This window comes from Peromyscus eremicus, chromosome 15, assembly GCF_949786415.1.
Source record: "Peromyscus eremicus chromosome 15, PerEre_H2_v1, whole genome shotgun sequence".
Classification (NCBI taxonomy): domain Eukaryota; kingdom Metazoa; phylum Chordata; class Mammalia; order Rodentia; family Cricetidae; genus Peromyscus; species Peromyscus eremicus.
This window is the reverse complement of record NC_081431.1, coordinates 37567514-37584961: the sequence shown is the minus strand read 5'-3', so window position 1 is coordinate 37584961 and position 17448 is coordinate 37567514. Positions and strand designations below refer to the sequence as shown.

Below are 17448 nucleotides of genomic sequence, written 5' to 3'. Positions count from 1 at the left end.
CCTCATGCAAGTGCACACACAGACTCACACAGACCCTGCTGTCACACCCTTTCAACCCTGGCAGGTGCTCCTGTCTTGCTCCCCAAACTCATCCTCAGCACCACCAGCCTGATGTCTCTTCTCTTTAGCCCACTGTCTGGGCACTTATCAACTTGAGACTAACCAGGCTTTTAAAATCGCACGTGCTCCTGGGGGGGCCGGCGTGTGCTGCTTCGGGATGAGATAGTGTCTGGCCTGGCCTCCTGCATGAACTAAGAAGAGCCCCTGAAGTGTGCAAGGGTGCAGACAGGGATGCCGGGAGGAAAATTGAGAGCAGTGGCTTCTGTGTCAAGCAGGCAGGCTACACATGCTGAGTTTGGGGGTAGCTCAGCAGAGGTGAGTCCCAGGTTGGGGTCTATACGGGAAATGGGAGGTTGCCAAAGCAATGGAATGAGTTGAAATGCAACGTCTCTTGCTGTCTCCAACTCCTGTATATCCCCTCTCTTCCTTTTCCTCCACACTTCCTCTTCTCCACGTTTCCCTATGACTTTTGATTCTGGAACTAAAAAATAGAGTTTTCTTTTCTCCTCATTAAATATTTAAAAGGCTCTGAGAGGCCAGCCTTAGCCCCCAGCCGCTGTAGCGCTGTTTTCTGAGGACATGCTGTTTAGCCCTGTGTCTGGCTCACGCGGGCACTCAGCAAGTGCTGGTTAAGTATGCAAACGGTTGGGTGAAGATCTCTTTATAGTTAGTTCCACGTACTGGGTTTGCGTGGGATTAATCTTTCTGTGAGTGAACACTAGCTTCCCGTAGGCATGCATGAGTCTGTGTCCTAAGGTGTCCTGAGACCCACAAAATTCCAAAGGTGAGGCCAAGACCCTGGGTCTAAACTCTGGATTTGTTCAGTGCCTGTTTGATCCTGGTATCTTTGGCTTCCGGAGAGTTCAGTGGGCAGAGACTGATGGGGCCCTGGCGCCCTCTGCTGGTGTGTTTCCATGGTTGATCCCGCCCCGCCCCTTTCCCTCCTGCCTGGGAATACACACGCCTTCGTTTTTATTGGGCTTAGCAATAGTTAGAACTCGGGGGTTTCTGGTCTCACTCTAAGCCCTTTCCTCTGTGAATGTCAAGTCTGAAAGTGGTTTCTGATAATAAAACTGCATGTCAGAGGGAGCTTCTAGGAACCAATAACCCGAATGAGAGTAGGTTCAAACAAACAAACAAACAAACAAACACAACCAGAAAGGACTTCTACTCCGGGCTCGGAGCTGTTTCTCTGACGTCATCATTCAAACGCTTTTGAGAGGCCTGCTGTGTTATCCTCTAAGGGCACCGAGGGATTTTTGAAACAACCCTACCCACACAGAGATGACTCCTGCACGGAGGCAGGGATGACCTTTCGTGACTCACACACCGCTCCGGTTCTCCCCAGAGGCCCGTGGACCAGCCGGACAGAGGCCAAAGGATTCTCTGTCTGTGTTAGACCCTCGCCAGCAGCGGGTATCAGATTGCTCAGGATGGGGGTACCAAGCACAGTTGCTGGGCAGGTGCTTGCTCAGCCCGGGGGTCCATCCACACAGCAGACATGCCCTTTGGAGCCACCAGGGAAGGCTTGTTAAGAGTTCGGGTCCTGTGTAGGTTCCCACTCAGGGCTGCGACAGAGCCAGCGATGTGCCCTTCTGACAAGTGTTCATACAGCGCTGTTGCTATCAGTCTTGGTCTTCTCCGTCAGAAGCAAATGTGAAGAAGAAATCGTAAATCCGAGTGTGCAGGGTTCAAATCCCAGCTCTGCCACCTGAAGCGTGACGTTAGAAGTGATTTCTTTCACCTCTCTCTTGGTTTGTTTTGTTCTACGTAAAATGATACAACAGTTTGAATGACTTCACAGAATGATAGAGATTCCATAGTTTTTTTCTTTTTAATTTTTTTTAAAAATTTATTATGTATACAGTCTTCTGCCTGCGTGTGTGCCTGCACTCCAGATGAGGGCACCAGACCTCATTACAGTTGGTTGTGAGCCACCATGTGGTTGCTGGGAATTGAACTCAGGACCTCTGGAAGAACAGCCAGTGCTCTTAACCTCTGAGCCATCTCTCCAGCCCTCCCTAGGGTTTTTTAAAATAATAAAATGAAGTAAAGCCAGTGGTCACAGGTGCACCCAGCCTGACTGCTTGCCGCTACCTGCTTTTAATCCCAGCACCTGGGAAGCAGAGGCAGGTAGACCAAGGTTATCCTGGTCTAAATAGTGAGTTCCAGGACAGCCAGAGCTACATAGTGAGACTCTGTCTCAAGAAACCAAAAATAAATAAAATAAAATAAAATGTCAGGTGGGCAGAACCTCCCTCCATTGAGAACTCCCCCTTCACTCCATCCTCCTGAGGCATACTGTACCCTCTGGTTCCTCTGCAGGTGAGGAGGCAGGTTCTTACACACTTTGGTTTTGTTGAATTTTATTTTAATATAGAAAGAAACATCCCAAAGTTACCCTGTTCACAGATCTAGAAAGACATATTATCTTTGAAATACTAGAGTGAGCTGCTGGAGGCTGTAGGGAAGGAACTCCTGAGGCTAGTTAAGGAAACGACACTTAGATGGATATGAAGATGGGGGTCTCCATCTTCATAGAAATGGGGTGCAGCCAGACCTGTTGGGACCGAGAGGGCTTGGTCTAGGCTGAGAATGTGGTGGTGAGTACCCGAGCGCGTCCCTTCCCGCCTTGTGATAGAAGAGGTTACGGTAGGTATTGGGCCGTGTCTGTAGTCATGATGGAGAATGGATGACACCTTTGGCCTCTCCCCGGGCACCCAGCCCTCCTCTCGATAACTGCTCCCAAATGACTCACCCTCAGCTGATGCCTGCTCAGGGCCTCTGGCTGCAGCACCTGCTGTCTGTGGGTGGGCTGGGTGAGCCAGCTGCTTCTCACTCTGTTGTCATTGTCACTGAGATTTCAGGCATAAGATGCTGTCACAAGGGGCCCCTCCCTGTCTTCTGCAATAGCCAGTGGCTGTCCCCCATGGCACGCTTCCATTTTCATGTTGTTTAACACACATAGCGCTCCCATTTCCCCAAACAGCCACGGATCATTTGTTTACTCTTCTAGATTAAAGTAGAGCAGAGTCCATTTTGTCGCATCCCTGACACAGCTGTGGTTACCCAAGGTGTTTGGAAGGGTGAGACTGTGAGTTGAAGGCCTTTGAGTCAAGGAAAGGCAGCATGGCCGACTCTGTCATTACGGCAGCTTTTGCTTGTGTTCTGTTCTGTTTCGTTTTAATTGAGTTCCCAGCTCTCATTTCTGCAGACCAACTGAGTCAGCTCTGTCCTACTCCAAATTCCAAGGGAAAGAAACCCAACTAGACAACCGGGTTCGATATCCACCTGTCCATCATCAGGGTCCTAGACATGTCCAGGAGAGGCAGGGTCTGGAGCACAAAGAAGCAGGAAGTGGGTTGGAGAGCTGTCCCCCAAGCCCCTGGCTGCACAGAACACTAGTAGTGTTGGGAAAAAAGAGAGAAGTGTCACCACATTCCACATAAGGTGACGTTGAGACCTACAGAAAAGCACATACTCATCAGCAAACACAGCCCAGGCATGATGTCACCAGGAATAGACGCTGTGACCTGCAGGTCTTTCCCTAATGGCCCTCCTCTAATTCTTAAAACTGGCATCTAGTAGAAAACATGCTCATCTCACGGGCTAATCTCAGCACAGGACACAGTTGCGTAGGCTGGGTTGGAAGCCTGGGTAGCTGAGAGTTTTTGTGTGACTTCTCCAAGCCTGCCAAGGATCCCTACGGGGATCCCTGTGGTGGGAAGCCCCTGCTGGCCTACTGACCTCCTTTGGGAATGCTCACGGTGCTCAGGCCACGGTGCTCCAGGTGCAGGAGGCAGAGAGTTGACACATGAACTTCACAGACTAGGCAGCAAAAGTTCAGACAACCCTTCCTTAGCACCATGTGTGACCTCCACGCTGAGGACAGAGGATGGCAGTATGAGCTCTTCAAGAGATGCCCACCAACTGCACAGAGAAGAGGGACGCATGGGGGCTGGCAGAGCCAGGGGGTGCAAAATGTCTCTGGCTGAGTGACTGACTCAGCTGGGTGGAGACAGAGGGCAGCCAAGAAGGGTTTCACAGAACCAAGAGGGTGGTGTGAGCAAAGCAAGACTATGGGGAGGACCCAGTGAGGACCCTTAGAGCACACGATTTACAGATGGGCGTGTTTGGGAGACAGTGTAGAAATGGAAGGTGTTGAGGGGCAAGTTATGAGGAATGTCACTGTCCCTTATGAAGTGGGCTCTGGTAGCATTTGAGCAAGGGGTGACTTGAAGGAACGCGGCAGTTAGGGGTGATATATTGGGGAGTGCTATGCTGCACACAGGATTGCAGGCTTTGGGGGGAAATCTATTGAGTTGAGAGGAATAGACCAGAAACTTGTAATTCAGAATCTAGATGCCTAGACCTTGGACTAAGATATATATGGAAATATGGGAGCTGGTGGCGGGGTGCTTTGGCAATAGACATATGAAACAGTAAAAGCTCTCATGGAGCCTGGTATGGTGGTACATGCCTGTAACCCCGGCATCCAGGAGGTGGATGCAGGAGAATCAGGGGTTCAAAGCCAGCCTCAGTTGCATAAGCAACTTCCTGGCTAGCTTGGGCTACTCAAGACCCTGTCTCAAAACCAAAACAAGGGTAGGGGGTGTCCCGTGGAACTTGGTTGCTGGTTTGCTATGAGGAAGAGAGAAACTGCCGAGCCTAAATGACTAAGTGGCACCAATATGCTTTGTAAATGCATACATTCATCCACAACAACCACCAGGCAGTAGAAGTGGAGGGGAAATCAGTGAATTCTGTGTAGTTCCTGTCTTCTAGGAAAGGGCTTCAGAGCTGCCAGATAGAGCACAGGGCTTGGCGTGTAGCCCAATGGAAGGACGCTTTCCTATCGTTTGTGAAAGTCTGGTTTTGGTCCTCCGCAAAGGTGTGTGTGCAGGAATCAGTCCATTAGGGAGGCAACAGACAAATGGAATGGCACAGAGGAAAGACAGCTCTCTCACCAGCTCGGACTTTATTCACCTTCTCAGAAACCCTCAGCATAACCTGAAGAGCTCTGACAGGAGTGCCGGGCCTCGCTGCTCAGGGGGACTCAGCACTCCAGGTCTCCTGGATGTCTCATCCAGGGCACCAAGTAGACAGGTAGACAGATGGGCTGAGGGAAATCCTGCTGGGGACCAAGGTCCAGTGTGGGGCTAGGGATCCCCCTGTGCTCTGGCTGTCAGAAAACTGAGCGAGGACAAGAACCTCTGTTGTGACTTTGGGCCAAGGAGGGATTTGGGGGCACAGGTGGGGGAATTTCTTGCTAGCTGTGGGGAGTGTGACAGGACAGGGAGTCCCCAGAGAGACAGGTGGATAGAGCCTTGGGGATAGATAGGTCAGAGCTTGAATCCCGAAGCTTCGGGCCCTCTGCCAGAGACTGTGGTTTGGGATCAGGGTTCAAGTTCATTCTCTTTTCTAATAAAGTTAACATTCCTCTTAAACAAATTTATATTCTCATCTTAGCCATGCTAGGAATAATGAACTAGCAGATGAAGGCTAAGAAGCAGAGGGCTGGGAAACATTTTCTAATTAATCAAATTATGATTATAGACACTTGATTCAGAGGGGGAAAGGTTTTTTTTTTCTTTTTTTCTTTTTTAGAAGAACAAAACTAGGGGGGTTGAATTTTAGGGTCACAGGGGCTTTCTCTTGTGTTCCAGGCCAGTTTTCTTTTCTGTCATTAATTAAAAAATATAGACTTTGACCAGAACCCATTCTGATTTCTCTCAGTGTTAATTTGAATTTCATCTTCTGAGCCTTGAAGGCTGGTGCTGATCAAATACTACATATTCATTCACGGAGCAGTGTGTTAGTTCTGGGGTCTCGGGGTTGAGAAAAACAGATTATTTCAACCCTCAATATCCCAAGAAGGAAGAGAAGTAGGTCCCTAGAAAACAGTAAAGGGCCGTGGGGAGGAGCCTAGTGGTTGTCCATCGTGTAGAAAAAGGGAGATGCTATAGTTTAGATGTTATCTGCCTCTGAAATGTGCAGGGGATGCCTTTGGAGGTGATTAGCTCTCCAATAACCATCTAATAGGCAATAACAATCTGTCTAAAAGGCAGAGCCCTTGTGAGTGGAATTAGTGCCCTTCTAAAAGAGATTGGAGAGATTCTCAAGTGGCAGACGGGACCAGTTTTTATGTGGCACTGAGGATCTGTGCCTGTACAGATCTTCTGCACGTTACGTAATCCCTCCATCAACTGAGCTACATTCCCAGTCAGAGACCAACTTCTCACACGGTATGTTAGGTGGCTCTTGGAAGGAGGCTTCAGTCCCTTGCCATAGCACAGCTTCAGTGGCCTCCAAGCATGACAGCTGGTTTCCACGGGCAGCAAGACGGAAGGAAGCCACTGTGCTTCCGAAGTAGCCTGCATTAGTTCTGCTTTGTGCGATTCATTAGTTACTACATCTACCCCACAAGGGGAGAATGATGAGATTCCTTTAGTGGAAGACTCCGGATGGAGTTTGTGGGAACCAGCACCCTAAAGAACAGTGCACCACTCCAAAGTGTTTGTAGGTTTGGTCGTTTGGCAGGGGTTAGGGTCTGAGATGTCACAATGGTAGGCAGAGTGTGCCCTTCCGAAGACACCCAAGTTCTAGTCTTCTGTTACATTACGTGGCTAAATCACTGACTATAATGAGAACATTTCAAGTTAGGTGGGCTTCATGTAATCCCGAGAGTCTTTACGAGAGGGCCGAAGGGAGGGCAGGTGAGTCGTGTTAGCACGATAGAACTTAAGACCCCACCCACTGTAGCTGGCTTTGAGGATGGGAGGCAGGAACCCGCTAAGAAATGGAGGCAGCCATTGAGCCTGGGAAAGGCAAAGACAGATTCTCCCCCAAAGCCTCCAGCAGTCATGTAAGTCCTCTGACACCTTGTCGTTAGCAAAGAAAGATCCATTTCTTCTTGCTCCAAGTCATTCCATTTGTGGTAATCTGTTGACGGTGGAGATAAAAACGAGGACAGGGCTAGCCCCATCCAGCTCCTGTTGGCCTCACGTTTGGTTGCTCTACTGAATTACAGATGCTCTATAATACATAGTATGTGGTGTGTGTTTATCATCCCTCCTCTAAAACTCCAGACTCCTTGGAATAACAAGGCCCAAGCTGTGCTTTGGCTTTTGTCTCAAGATGTGTATCTGAAGCACCAAATGCTCCTGCACTGTTACCATTATGAACTTGACTGATGAAACTGTCTAAACGTGGAAGCAGCCAACAAAGAAAGACGGAAGAACTGGTGTGCAATGAATACAGAGGCCTGTCAAACCAAAGCCGAAGAGTCACACCCGTGGTGGGATAGTCACTAGGAATACTGTTTTCTCTGCGTTTCTCATTTCAAGCTAGCAACCAGTTTTATTGTCCCTCACTTAGGGACCTGAGGCGGGCATGGGAGAGGCTGGTGGTTACTGGCTCGTCTCTAATTTGTTTTTGTTGTTGTTTGTGGGTTTTCTTTGTTTACTTTTAGACAGGGTCTCACTGCTCTGGCTGGCCTAGAACTGGCTTTGTAGACCAGACTGGCCTTGAACTCATTGAGTTCTGCCTGCCTCTGCCTCCCGGGTGCTGAAATCAAAGACAAGCACCACCATGGCCAGCTCATCCCAGTTTATAAAAGGTCCTTGAAGGGACATTGCTCCTTTGGAGTGGAGGGAGGGAGGGAAGGAGGCAACCAGGGAGAGAGGGAGGAAACTCTCAAAGGTGGAAAGTAGGTGAACCTCACCAGAGCCCAAGGAGGGCACCACGCTACTTGGCGATAAGACCTTCGAAGGGAGCTGTGCAGTTCTGTCGGACTCAAGGCTCAGAATTGCCAGAGTTATCCATGGCATCCAGGGCACACTGCAGGGGTGCAGAATGTGGGGGGTGGGTAGGCAGGGCCCTGAGTGTGTGTCTTGAGTCTACCCAGACTGGTGCTTGGTATCTTCAAGCCATCTTGGAGTTCTGACTTAGGACTTCTTAGGGCCCAGTGGAGTGGGGAGAGACAAGACTGAGATCACTCAGATGGAATGTCCCACTAGCCAACCGGGAAAGAAAGAGGAACCGGGGTCTGAACTAGACTAATTTAGAACAAAAAAGTAATGCTCCAGGCACCCAAGTGTTGGGCTGGTACTCAAAACGGTGACAGTCTTTAGACTTTAAATGAAAGACTTTAATCCCCAGGTAGAAGCCTGGGCGGGGGTGGGGCTGGGGTCTTGAAAAGGGCAGAAAACCCTGCTGTGCAGCTCGTAGAGAGGATGAACCAGAGCTGCTGGTGGGCTCCACGGCTGTGCTAGGTTGGCAGCACATACTCCATCTCATCGGGGTTGAAGTACAGATAAATCAGAAAGCAGCTCCAGATGATAAAGGTGAAAAGCGCGCCCAGGCATGGTGTGAAGGCTTCCTGCTAGGTGGGAGAAAGGTAGGGGGCCTGTGGCCAGGCTGAGGCTGCGGCTGAAGGTGTACCCTCCCCGCCAAGGGATCTTGTGAACAGCAAACTTAGGCTTGGCCACCCAAATCCTCTTTCCTGGTGCCACATCTTGTATGACTGGCTGGTTATGCCGGGAGGCAGAATTCACTCACAGTCCCTGTTCCCTGTACAGCCACAGACGAGGCTTGCTGCAAAAGGGCGTTGAAGTACACTCCCTTTGGGATCGCAAGACACCCAACTGAGAAGGCACCTCTGGGATGGATCTACCTACCCCCGATTGCAGCTGGTCTTTAGGGCACACAACAAACATTTCTCCTGTAGAGGACAGAAACGGCACAAGAAAGATCATTTTTTTTTTTTCCTAGTCCAAGTTGGCCAGCCTGCTGGGCACCTCATCAGGCTTTGCTATAGAGAAGGACAGAGTGACTGAGCAGAACTCGGGAGTAGGCACATCCAAGGCTGGCCACACAACCGTGGCTTCAGACTCACCACAGCCCAGGAGGCAGGGCAGCAAAGCAAGGTCTCTAGACTAAGGGATTCATCCAAGGACCGGCAAGAGGATGACACCAGCCCTTTAAAGCCGGAGCTCTGGGAGGTCAGGGCAGGAGCAGCCCAGGGCTCTCGAACCGGTGCCGAGGGTGGGGCAGGGGTTCACTTACGCAGCAACTCTGACATGTATGGAGAGAATCCAGGGGACTATCCTTCGTTTTTTGTGACACCATCGTCTTGTCACTGGTCAGTGATGCTCCATCGGGTTCTTCCAGTTTCTTGAGTCTGGGCTGGGAATCTTTGTCCGGCTTTCCTATCTGCCCGAGCGCCTGCTGCTCTTTTGGTTGTTTTTGAAGGGGACTGGTGGGTCAGGAGGGGGCAGAGATTTGGGGACACTGTTTCTACCAGTCCACAGGTGCATGGAAGGCCTTGACTTCCAGCCACTGTAATGGCAGAGCCAGGACAATCTGTTGAGGGGTGCCTTCTCCGAGCCCCCAGTGTGCTGAGCTAAGTCAAGGGAGGGGTCTTTAGGGGTGGGCGACACTTACGGCTTGTTGTTCTTCTGTGTATTTATTAAAACATCCATCTTTTCATCCATATCCTTCTGCATTTCCTTCAAGAGAGAACCCAAGACTGGAATGCCCCTTCTGAAGACCCTGGAGCTCCCCTCCTCCCTTTCTCTCTGCAAACTCCTCCTGCCTCCTATTTCAGGAATCCCCACTAGCCTTGGCAGAGGCGAATGGGGCGTGTCCCTGATGGTCCACCTTCCGCCCCTGTTCCACGAGGAGACTAGAGCTCAGGCAGAGGCGTAAGACTTACCATGGCCTCTAGGTGAGCCAGAGGCCAGGAGCTCTTCTGAACAGTGCAGCTAAGAAAACATGTTATAACCTCCATGACTCTTTGACTCCAGCGTTTGAACCCGTGTGTGTGTGTGTGTGTGTGTGTGTGTGTGTGTGTGTGTGTGTGTGTGTTTAATAACACAGTTCTAGTAGAAAGAAAAAAAAAACAAGTGAACAACAACAGCAACAACAACAAAAACAAATAAAATGGGGGCTGGATCCATGGCTCAGTGGTTAAGAGAACACACTGTTCTTTCAGTGGACCTGAGTTTGGTTCCCAGCACCCACATCAGGTAGCTCATAAAACGGCCGGTAACTCCAGCTCCAGGGGATCCAATGCTTCTGGACACTTTGTGCATTCACCCCCCCCCCCCCACACACACTAATTTAAAATAGTGAAAACAAATCATAAAAGTGAAATAGAAGACAGTAGCTAAAACGACACGGCCCATTTATTATTCATTGAGAACTAAAAGAGTAAAAATAATCTATAGAATTGGACACCGGCAAAGCTGGGTAGAAATGGTGGACGTGAAGAAACCCTAAGGGTGCAGAAGCTGTAATTGACAGGACTCATAAAATAGAAAAACAATGTACTCCGGTGGAAGTGCTTCTAATACGAAAAGATTCCGAACCAGCTTAATCTGATGTAGAAAGCTGACGGAGCAATCAGAGCATTGGTGGGGAGGGGGTGGCTTCCCAAGACAGCTGTGCGAATATTTGTAAACATTAGCATACGTGGGAATAGTGTTGAAATCCCTTAAGGTCAAACACCCCGCTCGGGCTGAGCACATAGCCCCAGTGTCCTGTACTCTTACAAGCCCCGCTCATCCTCTCCTTCCACTGGTAAATCAGCTCCACATCCCAGTGTACTTGTCAATTTCTCCACTGCCTTGTCCATCCAGATGGACACTCTGGTGTCACCATGGGCACTCACTTAAGACTCCATCATCCCGAATCTGTCACCAAGAGCCACGGCGTCTCCTTCAGCTTCTCCTCTCTTCCCTGCACCCTCCTCTAGCCTGCCTCTCTCTATCACAGCTGGCGGCAACTCCAGACCTTCCCGACCTGCTCTGCACCTCCCAGACCACCTTGCCAGCAGCTGCTCCCTGCGTGTTCTGGAAGTCTCCGGAGACTTCTTGCGGCCTATAGAGTCGAGTCTCAGCTTGTCAGCTGTTTCTAAAATCCCATCAGTGCCCACTGTGTGCCCACGCAGTTTTATTTCTCAGTTTCCCCCAGATGACCCCACACCATGGCTGCTCTCCCCCCTGACTGGGAAACACAGCCATCCTCCTGCTGTGCCCAAGCTGTTCCCTGCCTGAAATAGCTTTCTTTGTGCCTTTCCATATCCAGAGTGGCCACTAATAAAATGCGTATGGTGTTTGCATGTTAATATAGAAATAGCGCATACCCTCTGCAAAAAAACTGGATAAAAGAGGAGAGTATTTAAAAAATGAATCTTCTCACCTCCCTCACAAGACTGCTATTTGCCTTTTTGGTATATTTCTTTTCCAATCTTTTTCCTATATATTTACATTAAGCATTCTTTATAAGCATTACCTTTAATAAACCCTAATATTAATGTTTGGATAAGCCGTAATTTAGTTACTTCTGTATTGTTGGAAATTGTGGTTGTTCCCAAATATTTGCTATTATAAATAATCCTGAAATGAAAATAGTTTATACATACTCATGCTGACCGCTTTTGATAGTCTCACGGGGTAAATCTTGAGAATGCCTATTTTCTAATATTCCAGTTTTATATGAATTAGTACTCTGATCAGTAGTTTATTGTCATAAATCCAAACTTTGCTTATTTGAGTGTGACAGTTACATTAAAGATTTTTTTTTTTTAAGATGCTGTGTATGTGTGTGTGCCCGGGTATGTGCACACGAGTCCAGGTGCCTCCTGAGGACGGAGGCATCAGATCCCCTGGAGCTGGGAGTTGTGGGCAGCTGTGAGCTGCTGGGTGTGGGTGCTGGGAGGCAGACTGTGGTCCACTGCAGGAGCAGTGCACACTCGGACCTGCTCAGCCGTCTCTCTGGCCCCCGCTCTGTGTTATTTAGTTGCTTAGTTACCCGTGGGAGTAAAGCTGCTTCTGCTCTCTCGGGTCTTCGCCTGGTCTCTCTGGCTGGTCCCATCATGCCCCCGCCCATTTCCTCATTTATTTCCTGTTGTTTCGTGTGAGATCTACATTTTGTGGATTATAATCCCTTTGTCCCTTAACACATTTATGGAAAACTATTTCCTTAAATTGCTTTTAAATGCTGCATGTGGCATTTTCCATCAAAATTCTTTCTTAAAATGTTTCTATTGGCAAATTCCTCAGTACTTTGCCATTTTGCCCGTTGTATTAATATTTATAACTTTTCCTTACTGGTTTTTATTTTTCAGATTCATTTTATAGACCAGCTCAGCTTACAGATCTAATGAACTGGGTTTTCCTCAGAGTCGAGCAATGTTCTTGTGTCATTACATAACCCTTTTCTTCTCACTGACTTTTTTTTTTTTTGGTTTTTCGAGACAGGGTTTCTCTGTGTAGCTTTGCGCCTTTCCTGGGACTCACTTGGTAGCCCAGGCTGGCCTCGAACTCACAGAGATCCGCCTGGCTCTGCCTCCCGAGTGCTGGGATTAAAGGCGTGTGCCACCACCGCCCCTCACTGACTTTTAAAAGTCATTTTTATCACAGGGCTGGATCCAGTTCAGTGGCTGAATGGCTGCCTAGCAATATGAGACCCCAGGATCCAATTCTTAGTACCACCAAAAAAATAAAAATAAAAATAAATAAATAAAATAATAATAAAAATCACCTTTATTTAAAAGTCAGCCTTAAGTGTCCATTAGAATCCCATGGGGAAATTTAAAAGTCACTGGTGCTGGGCCCGCACCCTCAAAGATTCTAGTGTAGTTGTTCTGAGGAGAGCCTAGGTTTAAAGGGACAGTATGACAGACCTCTTTGATCTCATTCCAACATGCAGCCAGGATTGAGGGATGTGTTCAAGTGTTTAGGACCTGGTTTGCATCTCCGGGCACACATCCAGATGACTTGTGAAGGAGCCAAGTGTGGGAGGTGTATGTCTGCAGTCCTAACACTCGGGGGCAGGCAGGAGTAATCAGAAGTTGGGGGCCAGTGTGCGTTACAGAGACTGTCTCAATACATACATATCCATGTAGAAACACATATGTACACTTTAAAATCATTTGTGGCACTTAAGCAACTCCACCTTGAAGAAGTTTTTACTCAGTTTTTGGTCTGGGTGTATGGATGTTTAATTTGCTCCTGGGGGATTCTCAGGACATCCACCCCTGGCAAAGAAGCATTCATTCCCAGGGTTATACACTCACATTCATTTCTCTGCTTATTATTAACCACCCTGACTGGATGACTGTGGGTTTGTCAGGCATTTTAATTACTCGGTAATCCCCTAGTGTCCCTTAGAACTCTTGAAAATACTCTAGCCATTGCTTTTTGCCTGCTTATGCATTTACATGAGTGATTCTCAAGCTTCTACTTGGGGGGACTCAGGCCCCATCTGACCATGAACCTGGGGCTCTGGTCACAAGTCATTCTGAAACAGACTAATGTTTGCAAACCGTTGCTCTGTGCTCCGAATTATCCTTCTTGTTTTCTGAGCCAAAAGGGAATCATGCTGGGCCTTCAGGTACATTCACATCAACCTCCCAACATAATCATCAAGCCTCCAGCTCAGATTTTCTCTAAGGACTTCTCTCTTAGCTCCCCCACTTCTTCTAAACCCCTAATTAACAGGCAGCCTGCACCTTAGCCTGCAATTCTGTCTAGTGGGTTAGAGGTACCTCAAGGGCAGGGCCCTGGCATCTCTGCCATCACTTCCCATGTGACCCACAGAAGGCATACAGCGAAAGCTTACCTTCATAATTTCCACAAACTCATGAAGCTTATCGAAATCTTTGTCCATTATATCCTTTATCTAATGAGGAAGAAAAGAGTGATTTAACAAGACATAAAGTGTATTAGTGAAGCCAGCCACAGGATCTTCTGGGCATTCTGAGTAAAGGGTGACAGCTGGATCTTGGGAACGAATGAATAACACTCTACACAAGTCACTTTCTTCCCAAGAAGCCTAAGAAGGTTCTAAGGTACAGGTGCCACCACCAATTGTCTCTATCAACAGCTTTGACATGTGGAGCTCAGACCACACTTGAATTATTCCTTCTTGCTTAGTCCCCCGTTCCCTAAGTGAGCTATAGGTGATTGTATCCTAGAAACAAGAGAGCTCTTTCTGTACGGCTTCCTCCGGGGAGATGCATAAGGAGGATCCAGTTCATCTGTGACTGTCATCAAATTCCTAGTCAGCCCCTCTTCACTCTTATGGCTGAGGTTAACATCACCTCCAACCTTAATACATTAGGGAGTTCTGTTCTTTTCTTTTTTTCGAGACAGGGTTTCTCCATGTAGTTTTGGTGCCTCTCCTGGATCTCGCTCTGTAGACCAGGCTGGCTTCGAACTCACAGAGATTCTCCTGGCTCTGCCTCCTGAGTGCTGGAATTAAAGGCATGCGCCACCACCACCCAGCTTCATTAGGGAATTCTTAATTGATTGAAAAAACGGGCTTAGGCAAGAAGTAAGAAATCAATGTTCTACGCTGCCCAAGGCTGAAACTGTAGGAGACCAGGTGTGAGTTAGGTTGCTTTTCCTACACAATTCCTGATTTCCTTTGCTAGTCAGAGTTAGCAATTGCATTTTCCTTAAAAGTTCTGCTTTCCTTCTCTTGCTGAAGCCTTATCATGTTACCTGTTTTATCTCTTCCATTTTTTCCTTGAGTTCTTCTCTCACCTCCCTGAGTTCATTCTGAGGAAACACAATGGAGACATCTTTTAAGAGTCACCAAGGACAGGGCCTTGGGACTCTACCAAATGGAGGGAAGGAAAAGGGTAAGTGTTGAGTCAGTGGGGCTGGGAGGCCTGTGGAAGAGACACACTGAAAAGAGCATGGCTTCGGAAGGCTTGCCTAAATCCCCAGCCTAAATCTAAAGAAGGCAGGTAAGTAGAAAGTAAGGCGGCGTCAGGAAAGTAAATCTTCAAAACTGTCGGTAGCCAGTAAGATAAATGTTGAGAACATCATCCACACTAAAGAGACATGATGGGGCTGGGAGATGTCTTGACTGTTCGGAATGCTTGCTGCTCTTCCAGAGGACCCGAGTTCCACTCCCAACATCAACATCTGGAGACCCATAACTGCTTCTAAACCAAAGGGATTTGATGCCCTCTCCTGGCCTCTGCACACACACACACACACACACACACACACACACACACACACACACACACGAAAACAAAAAACATAAGAGAACATGCTTGTTTGGGGGAAGTACGTATTAAAGATTTGGGTAAACTTAACTCTCAAGTGGTTCAAAGAATGTATGCAATCAGTCGTTCTGGGTACCCTTGGAGGATTGGTTTCAGGGTCCTCTGTGATGAAGGTCAAGGGCAAGGGAGATAGAGTCAGGATGCCCACCCATGATCCAGAAAAGGGGAGACTAGGAAGTACCCACAGCAGTTCCGCAGTATCTGAGAGGAATTGGTTTCAGGAAACCTGCAGATACCCAAATTTGCCAACACTGACATCCCCTACGTCCCGTGCACACCCTCCCGGGTGCTTTAAACCACCCGCGGATCACTTACAACGACATGCCATGTTAATGCTATGCACATGATTGTTCTACTGTCTTGTCTCAGAAGTGATGGGAAAGTATCTGCAATGCTTTATCAAATATTTTAAGTCCTAGATTGGTTGAATTAAAGGTATGGAGCCTATTGATATGAAGGGCTGTGTGAGTGTGTGTGTGTGTGTGTGTGTGTGTGTGTGTGTGTGTGTAGAGGAGACAGAAACAGAGACTAAAGCCACAGTGATAAACTGGCAGCATTCAGGGAGTCTGGGTGAAATGTGTACTAGAATTCATTATACCATCCTTCGCAACTTCTAGGTCAGTCAAATTAAAGTTTTGAAGTAACTAACAGGTTAAAAACGTTAGACTAGGACTTAGTGATGCCTCCTGCTGCAGGTACCAGCAGGAATCACCACTCAGAAGTCAGCTGGTTGGCTGTCCTTTCACAAGGGATCTGTCCCCAGGCCACAGGGCCCCGACACTGACCTTCAGCTCCTGAGTCATCCCTTTTTTGATAACTGGCTCTTCGTGTTTAAATCCTTTGTAATCATATATCTGTGGATTGAGACAGAAACACAGAGGCACCGGAAATCGTAGCCAGGCTTACTCCCACCTCAGGCTGCTTCTTCCCGCCATCTAGAAGATTCTTCCTCAGACTCTGCTCTACCAGCATCTAGTCCTTGCTCCAGGGGAGGCCTTTCCCAACCATAAAACAGCCGCCGACTCCTGTGTCCTAATCTTCACTCTCCATGTATCAGATGACAGAGCTGACGTTCTACGTTGTTTATGTGTCTGATTGGTCACTGGTGTGAAGGGCTATGAAAACGAGGAACTTATCTTTCTTCTGTCCCTCAGCACCTAGGACAGGTTCTGGCCACCAAGGATAGGAAATGGCTCTGTCTCTAATTACCTCCCCATGGACCTCAGGCCTGGCTGCTGGCCTACCTTCAGAGCAGCTTACCTGTGTCAGCTCTGGCTTCAGTTCCAAGCAAACTGCCCTGTGGTTCTTTTTCTGCAGAGAGAGAAGGTCATGGTGTAGCTGGCCGTGTATCAGGATTGGGGGAAGATAATTGTCAATCCTTGCAAGAGGCCCCCAGCCACCGCTCTGTTAACTTCAGTGGAGTACAGACAGGCTCACGTGGTCCCAGCATGCTGTCTGTTTCTGGGCACCGCACCTGACCATGTCATCTGTTTCTGATGAGCATAGGCGTGTTCACCCCGAAGACAGAGAAAGCCTTTCTGAACGACTTTTAGGAAGCCCAGAAGGTTGTTTCAAGAATGGCCCTCGGTCTAATATCACCTCCCTCTCATACCAATGTGGGCATGTCACTTAGTGCCAGGGCCTCCATTTCCTCATCTATGAAGTGGGCTTATTTTGAGCCTTAGACCGGCCACTTAGAGGCAGGCCTGGGCTGGGCCCTGGACTGTAAGCTGTCATGAAGAGCAGCGGGTCTTACACAGAGGCATCACAGGCCCCTTCCCTTCCCACCCCAAGGCCAGGCACAAATTTCCACCCGTTCCAGGCGGACAGCTGCTTTGTGCTCTGAACAAAGGAAGAAAACTGGGAGGTTCACGGGATCGTTTCCAATATCTTCTCCGTCCTGCCTCTACTTGGCGCGAGCGAGCTCACAGAGGCCCCAAGTGCCTGGCAATATTCTTCCTTTACCGGGTTGGTTTTCTTCTGTTCTGCCCTCTTGGCCGACATGATGGAAGAGCCAGGGTGTTCTTCAACTTCCCAACCTCCCCACAACAGGCCCCTGGGACGGAGTCACTGTCGTATGCAACTTACAGGCTTAGGCCGTGGTAGGGTGGACTACCTCTTTGTGTACGGAACAGCTGAGGTCACAATGCCAGGACTCATAAGCTGGCCTGGAGTGTCACCAGCTTTGGGTCTGCCTGCTGTTGCCCCTGAGACCAAAGCTCTTACCAGGTTCCAAAGCCATAAGGCCTTAAGCCTGGGGCTGCTGAGGACCGCAGCCAGTCATTTGGAAGCACAGATACATC

At 48.6% G+C, this 17448-nt stretch overlaps 1 protein-coding gene across 2 annotated transcripts; it reads right to left on the bottom strand.

Moving 5' to 3' along the window:
• Window positions 1–8187: 8187 nt before the first annotated feature.
• Tex35 (testis expressed 35) lies at window positions 8188–17227 on the bottom strand. 2 transcript variants are annotated; one of them, XM_059280540.1, is made up of 9 exons: window positions 17111–17227; window positions 16406–16456; window positions 15931–15999; window positions 14571–14627; window positions 13687–13746; window positions 9505–9569; window positions 9127–9316; window positions 8739–8782; window positions 8188–8440 (listed from the first exon to the last, which is right to left on the bottom strand). In XM_059280540.1, the coding sequence occupies exons 1-9, from the start codon at window positions 17147–17149 to the stop codon at window positions 8380–8382; spliced, it is 636 nt and encodes a 211-aa protein (XP_059136523.1). In that variant the 5' UTR covers window positions 17150–17227; the 3' UTR covers window positions 8188–8379. The 2 variants fall into 2 exon arrangements, with proteins under 2 accessions (XP_059136523.1, XP_059136522.1); XM_059280539.1 differs by lacking the exon at window positions 8739–8782.
• Window positions 17228–17448: the final 221 nt, after the last annotated feature.